Source organism: Esox lucius, chromosome 9, assembly GCF_011004845.1.
Source record: "Esox lucius isolate fEsoLuc1 chromosome 9, fEsoLuc1.pri, whole genome shotgun sequence".
In the NCBI taxonomy this organism is placed as follows: Eukaryota; Metazoa; Chordata; class Actinopteri; order Esociformes; family Esocidae; genus Esox; species Esox lucius.
Genome location: NC_047577.1, coordinates 6,498,677 through 6,524,662, shown reverse-complemented (window position 1 = coordinate 6,524,662; position 25,986 = coordinate 6,498,677). Strand labels below are relative to the sequence as shown.

The 25,986-nt window shown below is 42.7% G+C and overlaps 2 protein-coding genes across 11 annotated transcripts; both read right to left on the bottom strand.

The window, feature by feature from the left end:
- Window positions 1-67: 67 nt before the first annotated feature.
- On the bottom strand, window positions 68-13,893 carry LOC105031547 (lipopolysaccharide-induced tumor necrosis factor-alpha factor homolog). Of its 9 annotated transcripts, none has more exons than XM_034294187.1 (8): window positions 10,215-10,305; window positions 9,995-10,116; window positions 8,966-9,095; window positions 5,161-5,261; window positions 4,357-4,446; window positions 3,881-3,949; window positions 1,647-1,797; window positions 68-882 (listed from the first exon to the last, which is right to left on the bottom strand). In XM_034294187.1, exons 4-8 carry the CDS (start codon window positions 5,258-5,260, stop codon window positions 777-779), a joined length of 516 nt encoding a protein of 171 aa, XP_034150078.1. In that variant the 5' UTR covers window position 5,261; window positions 8,966-9,095; window positions 9,995-10,116; window positions 10,215-10,305; the 3' UTR covers window positions 68-776. The 9 variants fall into 9 exon arrangements, with proteins under 9 accessions (XP_034150078.1, XP_034150079.1, XP_034150076.1 ...); XM_034294188.1 differs by having other exon boundaries at window positions 9,999-10,116; XM_034294185.1 differs by having other exon boundaries at window positions 5,161-5,265; window positions 8,966-10,116.
- Window positions 13,894-17,035: 3,142 nt separating this feature from the next.
- On the bottom strand, window positions 17,036-24,888 carry LOC114828705 (LITAF domain-containing protein). Of its 2 annotated transcripts, none has more exons than XM_029122348.2 (5): window positions 24,713-24,888; window positions 20,921-21,021; window positions 20,729-20,797; window positions 19,173-19,323; window positions 17,036-18,139 (listed from the first exon to the last, which is right to left on the bottom strand). In XM_029122348.2, exons 2-5 carry the CDS (start codon window positions 21,018-21,020, stop codon window positions 18,034-18,036), a joined length of 426 nt encoding a protein of 141 aa, XP_028978181.2. In that variant the 5' UTR covers window position 21,021; window positions 24,713-24,888; the 3' UTR covers window positions 17,036-18,033. The 2 variants fall into 2 exon arrangements, with proteins under 2 accessions (XP_028978181.2, XP_028978180.2); XM_029122347.2 differs by having other exon boundaries at window positions 20,921-21,025; window positions 24,713-24,886.
- Between the last annotated feature and the right edge of the window lie 1,098 nt (window positions 24,889-25,986).

The following is a 25,986-nucleotide window of genomic DNA, read 5'->3' as shown; positions in this document are numbered from 1 at the left end:
CATTCATGCGAGTTCTTGTTGTTGTGACCTTAAAAAAATAATTGTAAAAAAATGTCAAACAGCGTTCTTGATTGAAACTAATGTTTTTATTTCAAGAAATTGAAATTTCTAGAATTATTATTTACGAATTAAACAAATCTGTTTCTGTCACTTAAAAATGTAAGGTATTGATATTGAATACCTATGAATTACTGGAGAATATACATTTTATAGGCCTCAACAGAACCCACAATAAAAGCTAGCTTTTCTCCAATATTTGTAAACATCATATCACAGATAGTCAGTCAGTCATTGTATAGACTGAAATAATCATGAAAACTTGAGTGTGGCTCTTTGCGTTATATCAACATAAATTTCTTCCATAGGGGATTATTTATAAAAAGGTCTGTGTTTCCTTTAGGCTTACAGCACTTCAGTGTTTTTGATAACTGTGCAAATCTCTCTGGTTTTTCAAAACACTGAGACGGGGTACTGTAAGCATGTATGGAATAGAGACCTTATTTGAAGTCAATCAAAAAATCCCCTATAGAAGAACTGAATGGTGAATTTCCCTTAGCACAGCCCTCAGGTTTAGACACACAAAAAAATACAAACTTCCATACGAAAATAACTATACTTTTACAGCATCTGGTTTATGTTGTTCATATAGTTGTGAGGATATGGATGAGTTTGTGGCAGATTTCTGGTGTATGATGTTCATATTTATTTGCAGGAGTGGATCTCTTTGTGGCAGGTGATGGGGCCTGTTCACATGTATTTCTGGATACGGGGCCTGTTCACGTGGCTTTGTGGATATGGATGACATTCTTGCAGTTGGGGCAGTGGTGTTTTACATCCTGACAGGATTTGACGCAGAACGGAATAAAGCAACACGGCCAGCACCTAAGAGGTATAGAGAAACACACCGTTATCGTTTAACTCATTAAGGCTTCCTCAGTATACAAAACGGGTTCTTTCATTTTTACAATCTAGTCAGTCAGCTGACGCGATTAGATGGCAATTATCATAAGAAGACCAGATCGGAAATTAACCGAGACACCGGGGGTTACCGTCACACCCAATCTCTTACGGTACGTGTCACGGAATCCTTAGTGACCCCACCACCGCAGGTCAAAGTTCCCTTAACTGTTCTGGGGGCGGGTCTAAACCTGGTAGCCTGAAGATTTCTCATGTCAGTTTATCATTGAACACAAGGGGTCACAATGTTGTCGTCTGATTCTCAAAGACCTGGGGCGCTCTCGTGGCATTCTTGCTATCGCTGTGGACACGCGTTCTCTGTCTTAGCGATAGTACCTTCTGACTTGGCAACGTTTTAGTAATCTGGCTGAAACAATATTTCTTTATTCAGATTAGTCCCCACATGGAAGCGTGAGGCTAAACGTACCTGCTGGCGTGATCCTGTAGCTAACCACCTTGTCTCAGCACAAACTCAGCAAACGTAATGCAAAGAAACTGTGTGCAAAGACAGGTGTTTATCCTGGGCTGCTCATTGGATGGCTACGTTGACGAACTGCCATTGTTCATAGGCTGACAGTAAATGGGCTTGACAGTCAGACCAATACTTCCAAGATTCTAAGTTTCAGAGGAAACTCAATTTAGAATTGCACACCTGATTCAAGTTAGGGATTTAAAATGTATTAACTCACAGGAGGATTCCGAGGGTTAAACAGAGCATCCAGGTGTGTGTTCCAGGGGTGTGTGTCGTCTCCGTGACGACCTCAATCTGACAGTGAGGACACTTCATCTGTCCGGACACGTTGCTGGGCAGCTGCTGCTGTAACACCACCACCTGAGTAACTGCAAAGATGGGAGAACACCGCTTAGAACCAGATAGAACCAGAGATAATGGGATCGAAACACTACTAAGGTTTGCTGGAAGTCCTAGTTAGAACCTGACAGAATTGGTCAGAACCAGATTAAATGTGAATAACTGGCTAGAACAGTGTTTCTCAAGCCTGCTCCTGAGAGCACCCCAGCCCTGCATGTTTTAGATCTCTCCCTGCTCTGTCACACCTGATTCAAATGATCAGCTCATTATCAAGTCCTTCATGAGCTACATCAAGTATGTTAGGACAGGGAGAGACCTAAAACATGCAGGGCAGGGGGGGGGGCGTCCAGGAGCAGGGCTGAGAAACACTGGGCTAGAATGTCAGAACCAGAACCACCTGCAAAATATATGTACACTACAGTTCAAAAGTTTGGGGTGACTTGGAAATGTCCTTGTTTTGTCCATTAAAATACATCAAATTGATGAGAAATCCAGTGTAGACACCATTAATGTTGTAAAGGACTATTGTAACGGGAAACGTATTAGTGGATTATCCACATAAGCGTACTGAGGCCCATTATCAGCAACCATCCGTCCTGTGTTCCAGTGGCACGTTGTGTTTGTCAATTATGTCATCACAGCTCAAAACAGTTGTGCTGATTACAGAAGCAATACAACTGTCTTTCTGTAGACTAGGTATCTGGACCATCAACAATTGTGGGTTTAATTACAGGCTCACAATGGCCAGAAACAAACAACTATCTCGTGAAACTCGTCATTCAATTCTTGTTCTGAGAAATAATGGCTATTCCATGCAAGATATTGCCACGAAACTGCAGATCTTGTACAACAGTGTATTACTCCCTTCACAGATCAGCGCAAACTGTCTCTAACCAGAATAGAAAGAGAAGTGGGAGGCCCCAGTGCACAACTGAGCAGGAGGAGTGTCTAGCTTGAGAAGCAGATGCCTCACAGGCCCTTAACTGGCACCTTCATTAAATAGTACACCACTCTCAACATCAACAATGAAGAGGCGACTCCAGGATGCTGGCCTTCTAGGCAGAGTTGCAAAGAAAAAGTCATATGTCAGACTGGCCTATGAAAAGAAAAGATTGAGATGGGCAAAAGAACACAGACACTGGACAGAGGAAGATTGGAAAAAAGTGTTATGATCAGATGAATATGAGTTTGAGGTGTTCAGATCACAAAGAAAAACATTTGTGAGACTCAGACCAAGTGAGAAGATGTTGGAGGACTGCTTGACACGCATGGTGGTGGCAATGTGATGGTCTGGGGGTGCTTTGGTGATGGTGAAGTGGGAGATTTGTACAGAAAAAAAGGGATCTTGAAGAAGTAAGACTATCACTCCATTTTGCAATGCCATGCCATACCATGTGGAGTGCAATTTCCTCCTACAACAGGACAATGACCCAAAGCACAGCTCCAAACAATGCAATAACTATTTAGGGAAGAAGCGGTCAGCTGGTATTCCGTCTATAATAGAGTAGCCAGCACAGTCACCAGATCTCAACGCTACTGACCGGTTGTGGGAGCAGCTTGACCGCATGGTATGTAAGAAGGGCCCATCAATCAAATTCAGGAAGCATGGGGTGAAATCTCTTCAGATTACCACAATAAACCGACAACTAGAATGCCAAAGGTCTGCATGGCTGTAATTGCTGCCAATGGAGGATTCTTTGACGAAAGCAAAGTTTGAAGGACTCGATTACCTCAAACTAGCAAGACATGGGAGGGTTTGACAGCATTGGGTGTCAAGCCATGAATGTCAGAGGTCATAGCAGTTTGCTGTTTCCGCTGCAATATATTGTTGGAAATAATTCCATGTTCTTGAGTCAACAGCACAAAGAGTTGAGACAGACATTGTCTGTGAATTGAACATGATATTTGAGCTGTTTTATTATGTAAACAGTGATCCGCGTAACCAGTCCAAACGATGATGCAAAACTAGATACAAGCAAGTAGGTTTCAAGTAAATGATGAATTCTTCGCACCGGAAATCTCCAAGAATGCAAGATTGTGTGCTGTGTGTGTTGTGTGTGTGTGTGTGTGTGTGTGTGTGTGTGTGTGTGTGTGTGTGTGTGTGAGACTTACTGACTGGGGCATTTGCAGATGGTGCCACGCCAGCCCCTGTAGTTGGTGGATTCACTCTGGGTTGGGAAGCTAGTTAACAAATAAGTACATGTATAATCAGAGGTTGTCATGACACATCCTTGAGTCAAACCCATAAATGGTTCACTTTGAGCAAAAGGTGTGTACATTCAAACATTCATTCAAAAGGTGTGTACATTCATATATACATTCAAAAGGTGTGTACATTCATATATACATTCAAAAGGTGCGTACATTCATATATACATTCAAAAGGTGTATACATTCATATATACATTCAAAAGGTGTGTACATTCATATATACATTCAAAAGGTGTGTACATTCATACATACATTCAAAAGGTGTGTACATTCATATATACATTCAAAAGGTGTGTACATTCATATATACATTCAAAAGGTGTGTACATTCATGTATTGAGTGCGAGCGCCGGTTTAGTGTGAATCTGGTCTCTCACCTCCCCCGATGCCATAGTCCACCGAGGGGACGGGGTAGGGGGGATATGAAATGTCCTGGGGGGGTCTGTACTGACCGTTCACTATACTGTCTGTGAGGGAATAAGTGAGGGAGAGAGAGACAGTGTGGGTGAGAGATAGACAGGCCAAGAGATAAAGACAGATGGGGTGGGGTGGATGACAGATAAAGAGAAAATGAAGCGGTGAGATGGATTGGGTAGGTAGAGTAGAGGTGAGATGGATTGGGTAGGTAGATGGAGTGGGTAGAGTAGAGGTGAGATGGATTGGGTAGGTAGAGTAGAGGTGAGATGGAGTGGGTAGGTAGATGGAGTGGGTAGAGTAGAGGTGAGATGGAGTGGGTAGGTAGAGTAGAGGTGAGATGGAGTGGGTAGGTAGAGTAGAGGTGAGATGGAGTGGGTAGGTAGAGTAGAGGTGAGATGGAGTGGGTAGGTAGAGTAGAGGTGAGATGGAGTGGGTAGGTAGATGGAGTGGGTAGAGTAGAGGTGAGATGGAGTGGGTAGGTAGAGTAGAGGTGAGATGGAGTGGGTAGGTAGAGTAGAGGTGAGATGGAGTGGGTAGGTAGAGTAGAGGTGAGATGGAGTGGGTAGGTAGAGTAGAGGTGAGATGGAGTGGGTAGGTAGATGGAGTGGGTAGGTAGATGGAGTGGGTAGGTAGATGGAGTGGGTAGGTAGATGGAGTGGGTAGGTAGAGTAGAGGTGAAAGAAGGAGCGGAGGGAGAAAGTGACAATGTACAGTATGAATAAACTAATACACTGAGTGAGAGTGCTGGTTGAGCGGTCTCTCACCTCCCTGGATGCCATAACCCACTGCGGGGCCGGGGTAAGGGGGACAGGGTATGTCCTGGGGGGGTCCATTCTGACCTCCATACTGCTGACCCTTCTCCATGCTGTCTGGTGAGAATGGTTAAGGGGGGGGGGGGTAGATGGGAGGGATAGAAGATGACTAATGCATCTTCACAGTGCTTTTACAAAAACTCTACACCTTTTGCACTGTTACTACAGCACTCACCACCTTCAAACACACACACACACACACACACACATGCGCACGCACACACACGCACACACAGGTGTGGAAGGCAGTTATGTGGTATTGAAGTAACGTGATCCAAAAAATGAAACAAATCAGGTTCTACAACTCAATGACGCATTTTGAACTGAACAGAATGAAAGTAAAAACATTAGATGAACAGCAGCTGGTCACACGGGTGTGCTAAGGACCAGGCCATTAAAAAATCCTGCAAAACCAGAATGGCTTGAGATTGTGATTTCACCATTTTTGCAGCCCTGAGAAATGTGAGGCATGTATGGGAATCCGAATATTCAGGTCATGTTTGTGAAACGGAAGTCAAAATATAATGTAGACTTCTGGCTCTTTTACTTCTGTGTTTTTCTTGTTGATTAAGTAAGTCAATATCTTACCACTCAAGAGAAATTAAAAGGGAATTCTTAAGCTTAAGTTAATCAACTCCTTACAAAGTAAACTGTGTTCAGGAACCAAATCTCATACCCACACAAGTTATTTAACCAGAAAAGGAACAGGCAAGCTTTACTGCTTGCATTGTCAAACCAGTTAGTCAGAATTCCATGGTTCTCGAAACTAGTTCCATACATGAGTTAACATCCAGGTCCGTGGCAAGGATAGAACCACAGACAGATCCATCACAGTAGGCGTCTCTAACCACGACGCACTCACTCACCCACTCACTCACCCACTCACTCACCCACTCACCCACTCACTCACCCACTCACTCAGTCACTCACCCAGTGAGAGACATTCTCTCTTCTTAACCGACTCCGCCTACGCGGTCTGGCAAAAATGTACAGAAGTCTTGCTTTGTTGTTACTGGATTCGTACCAGAGAACAGACGGACGGTTCCCAATAAATTATCATGGCAACCTTTGCCCTGAAAACCCCTACTAGAACTGCACTCCCCTGACCGCCCGGCCAATCATTAGGTACATAAAACGGAGGTAGCATTGGGCAGTGACCGGTTACATTTTATATGAACAGGTTTATTTCAGCCACTCCTATTATAACAAATATTTACATCCTCACGTGTGGATACAAACACAAAAGCAACACTTACTTTAGTCATAGCTATGCACACAAAACTATACAGATTTTTGGACAACTTCAAATACAATTTTAATCTTCAATCTCTAAAAGAACCACTCTCTAAAAGAACCACAGAATCAATTAGTCCACTTAGGTCATCCCGTCCCTGAGTGTCCCAACCCAGACACAATCAGAGCAAAAGGCGCTTTACCTGTATGGAGACCTAGAGATGACAAAAGCTGATGTACAGGTTTTATAAAACGCAATTGAAGCAATTAAAAAATAATTGAATAAAAATGAAAATGAGGAACTTGAGACAAAAGCAGCTACTTCCTTGTGAGATTAGGGTGCTTGTGAGGATCAGAAGCACATAGGAGAAAACAATTTGCATCTTGAGCACGCACACGCACGCACACGCACACACAAAGGAGAGGAAGGCAGTTATGAGGTGTCAAACCAGCCTATAGTTTGTACCCGGTGTACAGTGTAAAGTGGTTGATATGAAAGTAAAATAGCGACATACATTTTGTAGGCGTAAAAAATATATTAAAACTTGTAAATATGTTTTGGAAACATGTAATTAATTTTGAAGTTACAAATAAGATTTGAACAGCCTACTTGTAACTAACCTGATATTTGGAATCACGTAACCCATTTATTATACTTGGCAATGTAAAATACGCTCTACAGAGTTTTGTCACTAAAAGTTCACCAGACCTGTCCCAAAATTAACCTTTTCTATATTCTACGTCACAATTTAGATATAGGTTGCCGACTTTAACAGCCTTTGAACTCCAGGTATAAGCAAAATAAGGGGTTGCTTAGGGCCCCCAACCACTAGGGGGCCTTTCAATGCTAGGAAGGCCCCGACCAATAGAAGAGAGGGGGCCCCCAAATGGCTAGAGGCGGTACTGTTTGTAGTAATGAAAAAACATATTAATAATCAATGAATCAACTAAAACACATTTTATTAAGTAAATATTCTGAAACCTTTTCAATGATGGTCATAGACACCTCAAACTGGATGCATATTATCTAACTACTATTGGCCAGCTTGTGCAACCTTTGTTTTGGTTAATAAAATAATCTTCACTGATTTATTAATAGTACACTAATGAATTAAAACACTATTTACACCAGAAATATTCAGCATGTTTTTAAATACATCAAGCGTGTTCTTGTTCACTCCAAACTGCTGCATATGGATGGAAATGATGGACATCACTTGATGAATTGTTTGACTAACATCTGTCTGGGCATAACTAGCCAACTTAGCCTACAGTTGCTAGCAGTTTAGCTTCCTCCACAGACAGTTCACTTGTCCATAGGTCCTCTGGGTCACATCACGCATGATTGCCCCCCATGACCAGGGTTCCAACCATTTCTTAAATTTTACTAATCAGCAGTTCCATTTTCCGTGGGATTGTCCCACGTCCATCCTGTTGATAACTGATTTACTGTCTGTCATGTGGTGTGTGTGTCTGTGTGTGTGTGTTTGCGCGCGCATCAAGAATCTCCAGACATAGATGGACAAATGTGGAATAATTCGCCAAGTGCCGAATTTATTAATACAAAACGTAATCCAAGTCAAAGGGCAGACAGAAATGTCAATAACCAAAGTCACAGGGCAGACAGAAAGGTCAAAAACCAAAGTCACAGGGCAGACAGAAAGGTCAAAAACCAAAATCACAGGGCAGACAGAAAGGTCAAAAACACAGGAGATCCAAATAATGAGGCAAAATACGAAATCGTGAGGCAAGAGTATAAACGTGGTCACAAAACCAGATCGAGCATAAAACTAGGCAGAAGAGTATTACAGACTAATACCCCCCCCCCCCCCCAATTCTACACCCCTGCCTATAAGTATATACCAAACCCAATCACCAACAACAGAGCACCAGTACGCATCAATACTCCGGGGAAGAGGCCGTGGTTGATGTGATTGGGAAGCTTGAAACCAGGATGTGAGACCTGCTGTTGTCACTCATACTGCAGAATAGCTGCGTGTGCACAGAATCCCAATACAGGTAGACATGGTCTTGGGGTGTGGACCGGTATGGTAAGATGGTCATGCATTTAGCTGAAAAGTCATTTGCTACAAAAATAAATTAATTAATAAAATGAAAAGATTACTGGATTTACTGAACTGACAGAGTATCGAATGTGACATCTGATACTCTGCTGAGAGACACAGTGAAGCCAAAGCACAGAGATAAGAAGTTGACATCCTCGTTTATATGAAAGGTGGACAAAACACTGCGTAAATTCATTGTTACATAATTTGTGATCCGTTGAGATAAGAAAAGGGCAAACTGTTGACCATAATCGGCTGTATTTTCTTATTTTGCATTTCTGCTTCTAATATTTGTACATTGAATTAAAACACAACACAGTTGAACATTTCAAACATCTTTTTTGAAACCTCATGGTTTTAAAGTCAAAGAAATGGTTCTACAATATTTCAAGAATGACAAATCTGCAGTTCAATTAATCTCCAGCTTTTTTTACTGAATTAAAAGTGAATATACAAACCCACTGATCTTGTAAATGCCTCGTTCACATGTGTTTGTGGAGGTGGATGACGTTCTTGCAGTTGGGGCAGCGGTGTTCCACGTCCTTGCAGGAGTCAATGCAGAACGGAATGAAACAACACGGCCAGCACCTAAGAAGTAGAGAAGCAAAAAGTATTTACCGAAGACTGGCCCTCAGTAACTAACATGGAGTTCCATTCGTTACACTTTAGGGATTAGCAGACACTTTGATGTATTTATTTTCGTAACACTTTAGGGATTAGCAGACACTTTGGTGTCTTTATTTTCGTAACACTTTGGGGATTAGCAGACACTTTGGTGTCTTAATTTTCGTTACACTTTAGGGATTAGCAGACACTTTGGTGTCTTAATTTTCGTTACACTTTAGGGATTAGCAGACACTTTGATGTCTTTATTTTCGTAACACTTTGGGGATTAGCAGACACTTTGGTGTCTTTATTTTCGTTACACTTTAGGGATTAGCAGACACTTTGGTGTCTTAATTTTCGTTACACTTTAGGGATTAGCAGACACTTTGATGTCTTTATTTTCGTAACACTTTGGGGATTAGCAGACACTTTGGTGTCTTTATTTTCGTTACACTTTAGGGATTAGCAGACACTTTGGTGTCTTAATTTTCGTTACACTTTAGGGATTAGCAGACACTTTGGTGTCTTTGTTTTCTTTACACTTTAGGGCAGGGGTATTCAAATCTTACTCTACGAGGGCCGGAGCCTGCTGGTTTTCTGTTGTACCTCATCATTAATTGAACCCACCTGTCTGAATATGGTCTGAAAATGACCCTAATTAGAGGGTTGCAATGAAAAAATTTAGTGGAACTGGATTCAGCATGGGGTCTCCCGCCTGGGGAACAGTTTTTTTGTTGATGTGAAGAAAGCTGTTTTTTTATTTTTTATAATCGTAAATAGTTTTTTGTTACGTTTCAGCGTTTTAACCGATGTTCCTATCCGGAACAGCTTACTGTATAGAGTGCATTCATTTTCACACTGGACCCCAATAGGAATCATACCCACAAGGGAGGCGGTAATTCTAAGTGAGGCGGTAATTCAGGAAGTGGGCCCCTCATTAGAGCGCTACATGGAGCCTGGGCTGCTTAGATATTTCAGTCCCTGATGTTCCACCTGAACAGTCCTGTTAGTGCAAAAATGCGATTGTTATTCACGTGATCCTGGGCCGTGTTAACAGAGCGAAAGCACGTGCCGTTCAAACAGCAAGTCGACATAACTCACATCATCAGTCCCAGGGCTCCACAAATGGCCCATGTGAGCAGTCCTATGGCGTACGTTGTCTCGGTGAGGACCTGGACCTGACACTGAGGACACGTCATAAGTCCCGGCACGTCTCTGGGCAGCTGCTGCTGTACCACCACTACCGGGGTCACTGCAAAGACGGGTCACACCGACATAAGCTGGATGTCGCTGAATACACCTAGGCTACTGCAAGGGACAGCAGGGGGAAATGGTCAGAAGCAGATGTAACTAGTCTTAAACAGGACCACCTGGATAGAACCGGATAAAAGCACATAAAGCCAGGCCGAACTCATTAGACCCAGGTGCAGCTGGTTAGATTTGCCAGTTTGGTTACTGCAGAGGGAGATCAGGAAGGACTAGACAGAACAGGCTAGAAATGGTCAGATCCAAATTGAACAGGACCACCTAGGTCCCCCAAGAAAACAGTTGTTTGTTGTAAATTCTATAAGTCACACTATAAGTCACACAAATTTAGCACCCACCAATCCTGTTTGAGAATTTGCTAAGGCTAGGTGTTGCTAAGACTAGGTGTTGCTAAGGCTAGGTGTTGCTAAGGCCACATGTTGCTACTCATATGGAAATTTAATATACGGCCATATACATTGAAATACTTAACATATATTTTAAAATACATGATCATATGTTGATTACATATTTCAATCTTAAATATATAAAAAACGACCAATTATATATCATGTATTTTAGAATATAAGTACATTGAAGTTACACACATACACTCACCTAAAGGATTATTAGGAACACCATACTAATACTGGGTTTGACCCCCTTTTGCCTTCAGAACTGCCTTAATTCTACGTGGCATTGATTCAACAAGGTGCTGAAAGCATTCTTTAGAAATGTTGGCCCATATTGATAGGATAGCATCTTGCAGTTGATGGAGATTTGTGGGATGCACATCCAGGGCACAAAGCTCCCGTTCCACCACATCCCAAAGATGCTCTATTTGGTTGAGATCTGGTGACTGTGGGGGCCATTTCAGTACAGTGAACTCATTGTCATGTTCAAGAAACCAATTTGAAATGATTAGAGCTTTGTGAAATGGTGCATTATCCTGCTGGAAGTAGCCATCAGAGGATGGGTACATGGTGGTCATACAGGGATGGACATGGTCAGAAACAATGCTCAGGTAGGCCATGGCATTTAAACAATGCCCAATTGGCACTAAGGGGCCTAAAGTGTGCCAAGAAAACATCCCCCACACCATTACACCACCACCACCAGCCTGCACAGTAGTAACAAGGCATGATGGATCCATGTTCTCATTCTGTTTATGCCAAATTCTGACTCTACCATCTGAATGTCTCAACAGAAATCGAGACTCATCAGACCAAGCAGCATTCTTCCTGTCATCAACTGTCCAATTTTGGTGAGCTCGTGCAAATTGTAGCCTCTTTTTCCTATTTGTAGTGGAGATGAGTGGTACCCGGTGGGGTCTTCTGCTGTTGTAGCCCATCCGCCCCAAGGTTGTGCGTGTTGTGGCTTCACAAATGCTTTGCTGCATACCTCGGTTGTAACAAGTGTTTATTTCAGTCAAAGTTGCTCTTCTATCAGCTTGAATCAGTCGGCCCATTCTCCTCTGACCTCTAGCATCAACAAGGCATTTTCGCCCACAGGACTGCCGCATACTGGATGTTTTTCCCTTTTCACACCATTCTTTGTAAACCCTAGAACTGATTGTCCATGAAAATCCCAGTAACTGAGCAGATTGTGAAATACTCACAACGGCCCGTCTGGCACCAACAACCATGCCACGCTCAAAATTGCTTAAATCACCTTTCTTTCCCATTCTGACATTCAGTTTGGAGTTCAGGAGATTGTCTTGACCAGGACCACACCCCTAAATTCATTGAAGCAACTGCCATGTGATTGGTTGATTAGATAATTGCATTAATGAGAAATTGAACAGATGTTCAGGTGTTCCTAATAATCCTTTAGGTGAGTGTATATTGCGAAATGATTTTACGAAATATTTTACGAAAGATGACCAACGCAGTATGTCACACAAGAACATTAATTTAAAAACAACAAAAGCCTTTGCAGTAGTTCACTGTTTCCATTTTGTCCTTTTATATAAATGGTACATATATATATACTGAGAAATGAAAGACACCAAGTTAACAAATCACTGCAAAAGCAAAGTAATGACAAAAAATATACACTTTCGTGGTACAATATGAAGTCTATATAGCAGTGTTTCATATTGAAAGCAATGAGATATTAGCAGTTGTTTTACTAAATAACTCTGCTGTGCCCACTGGGTTACAATGCAGATTGTGGTATATGATATAAGCTATATGCTTAAGGCAGACGAGGGCATCAGAGGTAAAAGATGTTGTGTGTTTGTGTGTGTGAGAACGAGAGAAACTCACTGCCAGGGGCGACTAGGTTGTGCCAGGCCGTACTGCTGAGTTGAAGGGTGAATGCCAGGTTGGGGAGCTAATGATCAAATAAGTAAAATACATTTCAAAACTTTGACAAGAGTACAAATCACAACAGTACATCATACAGTGTGTACACGCTAATAAACTGGTCGAGTACGGACCCGGACTCACCTCCCTGGACGCCATAACCCACCGCGGGGCCAGGGGAGGGGGTAGTGGCCATGTCCTGGGGGGGTCCATTCTGACCTCCATACTGCTGACCCTTCTCCATGCTGTCTGGTGAGAATGGTTGAAGGGGGGGGCGGGGGGGTAGATGGGAGGGATAGAAGATGACTAATGCATCTTCACAGTGCTTTTACAGAAACTCTACACCTTTTGCACTGTTGCTTCAGCACTCACCACCTTCACACACACACACACACGCACACACACACACACATGTGCACGCACGCACACACACACACAGGTGAGGAAGGCAGTTATGTGGTATTGAAGTAACGTGATCCAAAAAAAGAAACAAATCAGGTTCTACAACTCAATGACGCATTTTGACCTGAACAGAATGGAAGTAAATACAATGGATGAACAGCAGCTGGTCACACGGGTGTGCTAAGGACCAGGCCATAAAGAAATCCTGCCAAACCAGAATGGCTTGAGATTGTGCTTTGACAATTTTTGCAGGCCTGATAAATGTGAGGCATGTATGGGAATCCGAATATTCAGGTCATGTTTGTCAAACGGAAGTCAAAATTTAATGTAGACTTCTGGCTTTTTTACTTCTGTGTTTTTCTTGTTGATCAAGTAAGTCAATATCTTATAAACTACTCAAGAGAAACTAAAAAGGAATTCACCCTAAACTTAATCTAACAACCCCTACTAAAAATGCACTCCCCCGACCACCCGGCCAAACATTAGGTACATAAAACGGAGGTAGCGTTTGGCTGTGACCGGTTACATTTTATTTGAAAAGGTTTATTTCAGCCACCCCTATTATTATAAATTCAGATAACATTTTACTCTTCTATCTCTCAAAGAACCACTTAGACTCAATTAGTCCACCTAGATCATCCCGTCCCTGAGTGTCCCAACCCAGACATAATCAGAGCAAAAGGCACTTTACCTGTCTGGAGACCTAGAGATGACAAAAGCTGATGTAGGGTTTTATAAAATGCAATTCAAGCAATAAAAAAATAATTGAATACAAATGAAAATGAGGAACTTCAGACAAGAGCTGCTACTTCCTTGAGAGATTAGGATGCTTGTGAGGATCAGAAGCACATAGGAGAAAAAAATGTGCATCTTGAGCACACATGCGCACGCACACGCACGCACACGCACGCACACGCACGCGCACACCCACGCCCACGCACACGCACGCACAAAGGAGAGGAAGGCAGTTATGAGGTGTAGAACCAGCCTATGGTTTGCACCCTTTGTAAAGTGTAAAGTGGTTGATATGAAAGTAAAATAGCGACATACATTTTGTAGGCGTAAAAAAAGATTTGAAAACATGTAATTAATTTTCAAATTGTAAATAAGATTTGAATAGCTCACTTTTAACTAACTTGATATTTGGAACCACGCAACTCATTTATTACACTTCTCATCTCATCTTCATCCGCTTATCCGGTATCGGGTCACGGGGACAGCAGCTCCAGCAGGGGACCCCAAACTTTCCTTTCCCGAGCCACATTTGCCAGCTCTGACTGGGGGATCCCGAGGCGTTCCCAGGCCAGTGTTGAAATATAATCTCTCCACCTAGTCCTGGGCCTACCCCGAGGTCTCCTCCCAGCTGGACGTGCCTGGAACACCTCCCTAGGGAGACGTCCTGGGGGCATCCTTACCAGATGTCCGAACCACCTCAACTGGCTCCTTTCGATGCAAAGGAGCAGCGGCTCTACTCCGAGTTCCTCACGGAACTTGCCAATACACTTGCCAATGTAAAATACACCGTACAGAGTTTTTTCACTAAAAGTTCACCAGACCTGTCCCAAAATTAACCTTTTCTGTATTCTACATCACAATTAAGATGTAGGTGGCCCACTTTAACAGCCTTTGTAGTCAGGGCCGACTCCAGGCATAAGCAACATAAGGGGTCAGTTAGGGCCCCCAACCACTAGGGGGCCTTTGACTGCTAGGAAGGCCCCGACCAATAGAAGAGAGGGGGCTCCAAATCAAATGTTGCTTAGGGCCCCCAAATGGCTAGAGACGGTACTGTTTGTAGTAATGAAAAACCTTCACAGACTTACTAATAATCAATTAATCAACTAAAACACATTTTATTAAGTAAATATTCTAAAACCTTTTCAATGATGGTCATAGACACCTCAAACTGGATGCATATTATCTAATTACTATTGTGCAACCTTTGTTTTGGTAAAAAAATATAATCTTCACAGATTTATTAATAATAAACTAATCAATAAAAACACTATTTACACCAGAAATATTCAGTATGTTTTTAAATAATACATCAAGCGTGTTCTTGTTCACTCCAAACTGCTGCATATGGATGGAAATGATGGACATCACTTGATGAATTGTTTGACTAACATCTGTCTGGGCATAACTAGCCAACTTAGCCTACAGTTGCTAGCAGTTTAGCTTCCTCCACAGACAGTTCACTTGTCCACAGGTCCTCTGGGTCACATCACGCATGATTGCCCCCCATGACCAGGGTTCCAACCATTTCTTTAATTTTACTAATCAGCAGTTCCATATGATTCTACACCCCTGCCCGGAAGTACAGGTGCTGGTCATGTAATTAGAATATCATCAAAAAGTTGATTTATTTACACACAGACTGATATATTTCAAATGTTTATTTATTTTAATTGTGTTGATTACAACTGACAACTAATGAAAATCCCAAATTCAGTATCTCAGAAAAATAGAATATTACTTAAGACCAATACAAAAAAATGATTTTTAGAAATGTATGAACTGAAAATAGATTTTCTATAGGGTTAAGGTCAGGCGAGTTTGCTGGCCAATTAAGAACAGGGATACCATGGTCCTTAAACCAGGTACTGGTAGCTTTGGCACTGTGTGCAGGTGCCAAGTCCTGTTGGAAAATGAATTCTGCATCTCCATAAAGTTGGTCAGCAGCAGGAAGCATGAAGTGCTCTAAAACTTCCTGGTACACGGCTGCGTTGACCTTGGACCTCAGAAAACACAGTGGACCAACACCAGCAGATGACATGGCACCCCAAACCATCACTGACTGTGGAAACTTTACACAGGACTTCAAGCAACATGGACTCTGTTCCTCTCCTCTCTTCCTCCAGACTCTGGGACCTTGATTTCCAAAGGAAATGCAAAATGTACTTTCATCAGAGAACATAACTCAGCAGCAGTCCAGTCCTTTTAGTCTTTAGCCCAGGCGAGACGCTTCTGACGCTGTGTCTTGTTCAAGAGTGGCTTGACACAAGGAATGCGACAGCTGAAACCCATGTCTTGCATACGTCTGTGCGTGGTGGTTCTTGAAGCACTGACTCCAGCTGCAGTCCACTCTTTGTGAATCTCCCCCACATTTTTGAATGGGTTTTGTTTCACAATCCTCTCCAGGGTGCGGTTATCCCTATTGGTTGTACACCTTTTTCTACCACGTCTTTTCCTTCCCTTCGCCTCTCTATTAATGTGCTTGGACACAGAGCTCTGTGAACAGCCAGCCTCTTTAGCTATGACCTTTTGTGTCTTGCCCTCCTTGTGCAAGGTGTCAATGGTTGTCTTTTGGACAGCTGTCAAGTCAGCAGTCTTCCCCATGATTGTGTTGCCTACAGAATTAGACTGAGATACCATTTAAAGGCCTTTGCATGTGTTTTGGGTTAATTAGCTGATTAGAGTGTGGCACCAGCTGTCACCAGCTGGGGAAGAGGCCGTGGTTGATGGGATTGGGAAGCTTGAAACCAGGATGTGAGACCTGCTGTTGTCACTCATACTGCAGAATAGCTGCGTGTGCACAGAATCCCAATACAGGTAGACATGGTCTTGGGGTGTGGACCGGTATGGTAAGATGGTCATGCATTTAGCTGACATTTATCCAGGGACACATTGACTTTCTGATACGTTCTTCATGACATCATGTAATACAGAAAAGTAATTTGCTACAAAAAGAAATTATTTCATAAAATGTACAGATGACTGGATTTACTGGACTGACTGGAGTTAGACAGATGCACTGACAAGGATTCAGATTATTCACGGTACGTAAAGATATGGACAGGAACAAAGATTTAAGCTGAATGTAACATCCGATACTCTGCTGAGAGACACAGTGAAGCCAAAGCACAGAGATAAGAAGTTGACATCCTCGTTTGTCTGAAAGGTGGACAAAACAGTGTGTAAATTCATTGCAGCAAAAACTGTGAACCGTTGAGATAAGAAAAGGGCAAACAGTTGTCCATAATCGTCTGTATTTTCTGTTTACCAAATTTTACATATATGCTTCTAATATTTGTACATTGAATTAAAACACAATACAGTTGATAGTACAACATTTCAAACATCTCTTTTGAAACCTCTTAGTTTAAAAGTCAAAGAAATGGCTCTACAATATTTCAAGAATGACAAATCTGCAGTTCAATTAATCTCCAGCTATTTTTTACTGAATTAGAAGTGAATATACAAACCCATTGATCTTGTAAATGCCTTGTGACTTTGGTTTAGTTCACCAGAAATGTTAATAAACATCCTATCATGGATGACCAGTCAATCTTTGCATAAATTCTGACTGATGATTATATCATTGACTGATAAATGTGATTGATGCGGTTACATTTTTTTACAGCTTTAATCACTTTAAAAAGAAAGCACAGTCACAATTTTCAATTTTTTTTTGCAGAGCCTACACACACACAAACACACACACACACACACGTACACACAACAAAATCACACAGACGAGTGCACACACAATCACTGCAGACTAGTATCAAGAACAGGACCAGATTGTCTCACAAGGGGGCTGCGTTATGGTTCTATGTGTGTATGTGTTGTGGTGGGAAATATGAAACACCACGGCTCAGCAAGTGAAGGTGTCCTAGATGTATTAGTGATAAATTAGTGATCGATTCGTATACGTAAAGACCACTTCGTGGCAGTTGTGTCTGGGCTATCTGTGGACGTGGATCACTTTGAGGCATCACTTGGTAGCCCAGCCCGGCACACAGAAACTGCTGGATCACTTTGTGGCGGCAGTGTCTTTGGGCCGGGCTGGGCTAGCTGTGGATGGGGATCACGTTGTGGCAGCAGTGTCTGTGAGCCGGGCTGGGCTTGCACTTTGTGGAAGCAGGGATCACGTTGGCTGAGTTTACACGAATTGGTCTTTTGACGAATCAAATCCACATTTAAAAAGATTTGGATCACTTGGTGGCCAGCGCCTGGTGAAGGCACGTTCACAAGCGTTTGTGGAGGTGGATGACGTTCTTGCAGTTGGGGCAGCGGTGTTCCACGTCCTTGCAGGAGTCGACGCAGAACGGAATGAAACAACACGGCCAGCACCTAAGAAGTAGAGAAGCAAAAAGTATTTACCGAAGACTGGCCCTCAGTAACTAACATGGAGTTCCATTCGTTACACTTCAGGGATTAGCGGATACTTTGGTGTCTCCCTTGACAAGGGTCTCCTGCCTGGGGGGCCCAACAGAACCGAACCGGCCCAAGTCAGAAGCAGCATGGGGTCTCCCGTCCGGGGGGCCCACCAGAACCGGCTCGGGTCAGCAGCAGCATGGGGTCTCTCGTCCGGGGGGCCCACCAGAACCGGCTCGGGTCAGCAGCAGCGGGAGACACGCTGGCACCCTCCCCACCCCTCCACACACACCCTCAAAGTTTTTATTGCTTTCAGATTATAATTTTTTTTGTTGATGTGAAGAAAGCTGATTGTTTTGTTTTTTTATAATCGCAAATAGTTTTTTGTTACGTTTCAGCATTTTAACCGATGTTCCTATCCGGAACAGCTTACTGTATAGAGTGCATTCATTTTCAAACTGGACCCCAATGGGAATCCAACCCACAACCCTGGGCAATGTAAGCACCAGGCACTCATCAACTGGGCAAGAAAATTACGAGGGAGTCTAGAAATCTTTTTAATCACTAGAACAGTTGTTGTGATGTAAATTCTTTTTTTATATGTAATGTGTTGTGTTGTGATTTCTTTACTCTTTGCCACCGTGGGGCAGTAAGGAACAGGCTGATGGTTTATGTCATAGATTAGCTGGTGGTGTGGACATTTCTTTTAGGTACAGTACATGATGGGTAAATTGCATTAGCATTTTAGCCTGTAAATATATATATATTTAATAAATAATATGATTTCATTTTAGAACCCAGTTTAAAATAATATTGTCCTGGGGAGGCGGTAATTCAGTAAGTGGGCCCCTCATTAGAGCGCTACATGGCTGCTTAGATATTTAAGTCCCTGATGTTCCACCTGAACAGTCCTGTTAGTGAAAAAATGCGATTGTAATTCACGTGATCCTGGGCCGTGTTGACAGAGCGAAAGCACGTGGCGTTCAAACAGCAAGTCGACATAACTCACAGGAACAGTCCCAGGGCTCCACAAACGACCCATGTGAGCAGTCCAGAAGTGTGCGTCGACTCCGTGAGGACCTGGACCCGACACTGAGGACACGTCATCTGTCCCGGCACGTCTCTGGGCAGCTGCTGCTGTACCACCACTACTGGGGTCACTGCAAAGACGAGTAACACCGACATGAGCTGGATGTTGCTGAATACACCTAGGCTACTGCAAGGGACAGCAGGGGGAAATGGTCAGAAGCAGATGTAACTGGTCTTAAACAGGACCACCTGGATAGAACCGGATAAAAGCACATAAAGCCAGGCCGAACTCATTAGAGCCAGGTGCAGCTGGTTAGATATAGTAGTTTGTTTACTATAGAGGAAGATCAGGAAAGACTAGACAGAACTGGCTAGAAATGGTCAGATCCAGAAGGAACAGGACCACCTAGGTCCCCCAAGAAAACAGTTGTTTGTTCAGCAAGTGAAGGTGTTCAGCAAGTTACACTTACAGAAATTGAGCATCCACCAATCCTGTTTGAGGATTTGCTAAGGCTAGGTGTTGCTAAGACTAGGTGTTCCTAAGACTAGGTGTTGCTAAGGCTAGGTGTTGCTAAGACTAGGTGTTGCTAAGGATAGGTGTTGCTAAGACTAGGTGTTGCTAAGACTAGGTGTTGCCAAGGCTAGGTGTTGCTAAGACTATGTGTTGCTAAGGATAGGTGTTGCTAAGACTAGGTGTTGCTAAGACTAGGTGTTGCCAAGGATAGGTGTTGCTAAGGCTAGGTGTTGCTAAGACTAGGTGTTGCTAAGGCTACATGTTGCTACCCATATGGAAATTTAATATACGGCCATATACATTGAAATACTTAACATATATTTAAAAATACATAATCATATGTTGATTACATATTTCAATCTTAAATATATAAATACGACCAATTATATATTATGTATTTTAGAATATATGTATATTTTGACATAAGTACATTGAAGTTACACACCTATATTGCCATCGATTCCAGTAATTTTGGGTTTCAGCAGTGTGTGTTTGTTCATCAGCCAGAAAAACAGTAAACTTGGTTTATTGGCTTTGTTTTCTAGCTACATTAATTTTAACACATCCATTACAATGAGCTGATGATGGCATGTTTTTGCGAGAAAGTAACACATTTGCCTTTTCATCTAAACACATAATTTCACTGGTGAAGATCACAAAACATTCATACCAGTCTAGAAGCTATTATCAGTACTACTAGTACTGTTGGTAGTACTGATTGCTATCTAGTCTTTAAATAATAACAATCATATTAAACAAAACTTGTTTCTGAAAACCGCAGGTATGGGCGTTCCTCAATGATTTATGTAGAGAGTTGGGTTTTTCAGAAACGTGCTTAGAATTTACATTTTGTGTGAAAGCAATGAGATATTACCAGTTGTTTTACTAAATAACTCTGCTGTGCCCACTGGGTTACAATGCAGATTGTGGTATATGATATAAGCTATATGCTTAAGGCAGACGAGGGCATCAGAGGTAAATGATGTTTAGTGTTTGTGTGTGTGAGAACGAGAGAAACTCACTGCCAGGGGCGACTCCAGGTTGTGCCATGCCATACTGCGGAGTTGAAGGGTGAATGCCAGGTTGGGGAGCTAATGATCAAATAAGTAAATACATTTCAAAACTTTGACAACAGTACAAATCACAACAGTACATCATACAGTGTGTACACGCTAATAAACAAGAGGGCTGGTCGAGTACGGATCCGGTCTCACCTCCCTGGAAGCCGTAGCTCAACGGGGGGCCGGGGTAGGGGGGACTGGCCTGGTCCTGGGGGGGTCCATTCTGACCTCCATACTGCTGACCCTTCTCCATGCTGTCTGGGGTATGGGGGTGTGTGTTGGGGGAAGGGAAGGGGTGGGGTAGATTGGTTCGAGAGGGAGAGAAGAGGATGAGGGAAATTGAGAGCATTTATGATGTCCGAATTAGTAATACAGCTTAAGGACTGTTACCAGGGGCCAGGGGGTGTGGCTCACGGTTGCTCAAGCAAGCCCATGAATTGTCAAAACAACCCAATAGCAACCCCCAAAAAATATTTAAACTAAATATTTAACAATTTTTTATTTTTATTTGATTTTTTATTTTTTTTTGCAGATAAATAGCAGTACAATATCGTGATATTGAACCTATGTCGAAGCAGGCACCTAAACAAACACCAGGAAGTACTGAGGTGAACAGCCATGTTGACAATTGTAGTCACTTCAGTGTTGTAAAATAATTCGAAAAGAGTTTCAGAAAAGGGCATTATCAACAGTAGCCATTTCAGACTGACATTTAAACTTAATGGTGTAAATATATCACGCAAATATCCTGAAAATCACGTCTGACTGCACAGATCCTATAAATTAACTGGCGCTAGAAATGTGTCCTCAGGCGTTATGAAACAAATTGGAAGAGATTTCAATACACAGACCTGATTAGATGGTCTGGTACAATAAAGTACAATAAAAGTAACATGTTTTTTTTTATTTATTACAACCTCAGGCTCTAAAATGTGTCAATTACCTGAACTCAACCAGGTCAGTTGTGTAAAACAAACAAGTCATAAACTAATAAAAAGATGATAGGACAGTTCTATATCCAAGGGTGTGCCTCCAATAACACCCCATTCCTCATGGGCCCTGGTCAAAGGTTAGTGCTCCACACAGACAAGAACACAGACGTTGTCCTTGGGTTGTTTAGTAGGTGTGAATTTTGTTCCATGGGAGCATGAGGAAGAGATCTGATCCTAGATCAAGACTCTGGGACCCTTTCTGAATGCAGGATGTGGATGTCAGGGACAGGGGCCATGGGTATTAACCGACTCAGTGCTGACCTGAGAACTCTGGGACCCTTTCTGAATGCAGGATGTGGATGTCAGGGACAGGGACCATGGGTATTAACCGACCCGGTGCTGACCTGAGAACTCTGGGACCCTTTCTGAATGCAGGATGTGGATGTCAGGGACAGGGGCCATGGGTATTAACAGACTCAGTGCTGACCTGAGGACTCTGGGACCCTTTCTGAATGCAGGATGTGGATGTCAGGGACAGGGGCCATGGGTATTAACAGACTCAGTGCTGACCTGAGGACTCTGGGACCCTTTCTGAATGCAGGATGTGGATGTCAGGGACAGGGGCCATGGGTATTAACCGACTCAGTGCTGACCTGAGGACTCTGGGACCCTTTCTGAATGCAGGATGTGGATGTCAGGGACAGGGGCCATGGGTATTAACCGACTCGGTGCTGACCTGAGGACATTTATTTCCATGTAATGTTATTAACGTGATCTAATTGGCCAGCCTGATCCATATCAGCTCTCCGAACAGCAGTGGCTGGACTGGGTGGGCCTGAACAGACTGAATAACAACCAGCAGCCATGCCCACTGCACAATGGGTCCAGTGACAGACAGGCAGGCAGGCAGGCTGGCATCAGTGTTATCCCCATCAATGCTGTGGTACATGTCAACCCAAGACTATTGCTCAGAATCCTGGACCAACCCGTTTCACCAGAAGATCCGGACGCATTAAAACCGTATTAACAGCCGGCAACGCCACTGGACACTAGGCCACCGCACGAGATTTCAACGATGAACTGTCATTGCAGTGTGCCAACTGTCATTGCAGTGTTGACGTTGGTATTCACCAAAGCGGTTTGTTAGTGAGGATCGCAGAGGGCATGTGCTGTCCAGAACCCAGACTCACAGGCCGAGGTGTACCCTCCACCAAGGGAAAGCATGGCGATATGAACCGGCTGGCGTCCTACTGTAAGACCGATCGCTGTATAACTATTAACACTCATAGAGCGTCACAAAGTTTTAGGGTCCTAATGGAAGCTTATCAAGCTGGACTTTGTGCCATGAGGACGAGATCTACAGTGTGTGTGTGTGTGTGTGTGTGTGTGCGCAAGAGATATATGGTTAGTTTCCAGGACCAGAAGCCAAATATATTAACCATCTCAGGGTCAGAGTGCTGATCTGAGGACTTCCATTTCCATGTAATGTTATTAAGGTGATGTAATTGGGCAAACTGATCCACATCAGCTCTCAGCGGGGTCTGGACTGGGTGGGCCTGAACAACAACGAGCAGCCAAGCCCACTGCACAATGGATCCTGTGACTGACAGACAGACCCCTTTGTTTGTGTGTGTGTGTGTGTGTGTGTGAGGGAAAGAGAGAAAAAGAGAAACAGAGAGAGGTATTGAGAGATGAGGAAAGACATGGACAAGAGAGCGATGGACAGAGAGAAAACTGAAAGAGGGAGAGTTCTGGGAAGTGCAGTAAACGATGGGTGGGTCATGTGTTCTTCAGATGCACGATGATGTTGAGTATGTTTTGTTTTTAACGCCCGTCAATGAATCCGCAGTGAAGACATTCAAATGATCAACATGAACATTGGACATTTCAGCCAGTCTTATCCAGGCTTGGGATAGCATACATTTAGTACCTAGAGTCCAATACCCTTTGCTTTTATTATGGGCGTGGTGTTGGAGTGCATTCATCTCATGATTGTTAGGTGGAACAAACACACAACTCAGTAATAGTAAGTACTCCTTACTAACTTAGTAATAGTAAGTACTCCTTACTAACTCAGTAATAGTAAGTACTCCTTACTAACTCAGTAATGGTAAGTACTCCTTACTAACTCAGTAATAGTAAGTACTCCTTACTAACTCAGTAATAGTTAGTACACCATACTAAACTCAGTAATAGTAAGTACTCCTTTCTAACTCACTTAGATTAAGTATACCTTACTAAACTCAGTAATAATAAGTACTGCATACTAACTCACCTAGATAAAGTAAAACTTACTAAACACAGTAATAGTAAGAACACTTACTACTCGGTGCCATGGAATCCAGCCTCTACAGATAATCAGAATACCCTGAAATCTGGAAAATATTTGAATTCTACATTTAAAAAAGCGTTTCAAATCAATATCTTATCCTAATCCAAGTATTGAGTTTTTTTTTTACTTCCTGAATTGACAGACCTCGATTTGAAATGACCACAATCCTGATGTTTGACCTACATCCCAACAATGCCATATGGCAATGTTAACTGTGAGGTAGACAGAAACACATACCAGTTACTTATACCTTAACAGTAGACTTTTGTCTAATTTACCCCCCCCCCCCAACAGACCAATAATTGCCGATAAATGATAACATGGCCAGCTAATTTAGCTACTTAACATTCTGCGTGTGGTCATATGTCACTGTCTGAATGCACTCATCTGAACACGCAGCCAAACATTAGCCACCCAAGAGAGAGCTAGAATTTGGTGTTGACAAATTGTTTACTCTAAACAATGTCTTTTTTTAATGACGCTTCTAACAAGTATTTTCTTCCTCATGTAGACAAACACAAAGCTATGGCGTAGCCACACATACAAAAACCCCACATACACACTATCTAACACGGAACTCTTTAAACCTCCTTTCTACACTTAAAAAAACACTCTGACCACCTAGGTTACCCCTGCTCAAAGCATCTTTCCGCAGTCATAGGTAGAGCGAGAGCCCCTTACCTGTCTGGATTCTTGGAGGAGCTGACAACCAATGATGTTCAAAGGACTATGAAATATTGATTGAATCTTGAGATGAGGAGCTCAAGACCAAACTGCCACTCCCCGGAAAGATTAAACTGAATCGCAGTGGGAGAGAAAAGGGGAGAGAGAGAGGGAGAGAAAGAGAGAGTGAGAGTGAGCGTCACACACAAATACAACACATACATTTATACACACTTAGGGGAGGACCAAGGAAAGTGTTGGGGGCAGAGGAGATAGCGAAATGTTTCTGAAGAATGACAGAGGAGCTTGGTCGTCTTACCTAGCGGGTTGTGACAGTGGGATTAGTTTGGTTTATTCACATCCAAATATCCTTCCCTAATAAAAACATTCACAGATTAAAGGTCACAGGTTAAAGGTCCTAACCCCTGTCATTACACTCATTGCCATGAAACGATGCCCATCGGACCTGCATGAAGGGATACTGGAAGTCCCACACAGGCCAGTGGTCTGTGGTACTGTTCATCTTAATCAAATTCCCCCATGACGTGAAACAGAAGACCGGGGGAAATATTTCCGATTTAATTGCATGACGACGCCCAGCCCACTGGAAACTAGAGATAACACTCTGACCTTTAACCCCATCCGCGTTGACAGATCGTTTGGCACCATGACACACAAATACTGGACAGGGTGACATGAAAAAGTAGCCCAATCACCTAAGGTCATACAACATGAAAAAGTAGCCCAATCACCTAAGGTCATACAACATGAAAAAGTAGCCCAATCACCTAAGGTCATACAACTTTTGGATAAAGAGCCTGTCCCTTAGTCTGTTTCGCATTTGATAACATCCAGTAATTAACAGTAAAGCAGGTTACCATTTTGGAATGAAGGGACTAAATAGGAAGATAGATGAATTCAAGAGGCCACAGAGCATCCTCCCTTATTGCTGTCCCACTACCAAACCCTCTAAACCAGGAGCTCCACAAACCCCCAGCTGTTCCCATGAAGTTTAAAGCAGACTAAATTCTACAGAGCTGTGGGGTCCCATTTACAAATGGTTAAAATCCAGAATGAAAATAGGTTTTTCCCCCTCTTTGTTAGAAGTATACAGTACATTTACCTTTGTTCTTGTCATAGTTCCAAAGGTTAGATGGGAAATGTTGGTTAAGGTAACTTAGTCTTGCCACAGATTTTAAATTGGAATAGATTAAGTCCTGGGCTTTGAAACAGCCAATCTATTCAAACCTCTCCAGTATAATGTTTGCCGAGTGTTTAGCACCCTTGTATTG

Coding starts and splice junctions, on each gene's coding strand:
- LOC105031547 (XM_034294185.1), bottom strand. CDS start 5,260: ATGGAGAAGGGTCAGCAGTATGGAGGTCAGAATGGACCCCCCCAGGAC. Junction 3,950..4,356: donor GGACTATGGCATCGGGGGAG/GTGAGAGACCAG, acceptor TTTGTTAACTAG/CTTCCCAACCCAGAGTGAAT. Junction 1,798..3,880: donor ATCTGCAAATGCCCCAGTCA/GTAAGTCTCACA, acceptor CCATCTTTGCAG/TTACTCAGGTGGTGGTGTTA.
- LOC114828705 (XM_029122348.2), bottom strand. CDS start 21,020: ATGGAGAAGGGTCAGCAGTATGGAGGTCAGAATGGACCCCCCCAGGAC. Junction 20,798..20,920: donor GAGCTACGGCTTCCAGGGAG/GTGAGACCGGAT, acceptor TTTGATCATTAG/CTCCCCAACCTGGCATTCAC. Junction 18,140..19,172: donor GGAGCCCTGGGACTGTTCCT/GTGAGTTATGTC, acceptor TCTACTTCTTAG/GTGCTGGCCGTGTTGTTTCA.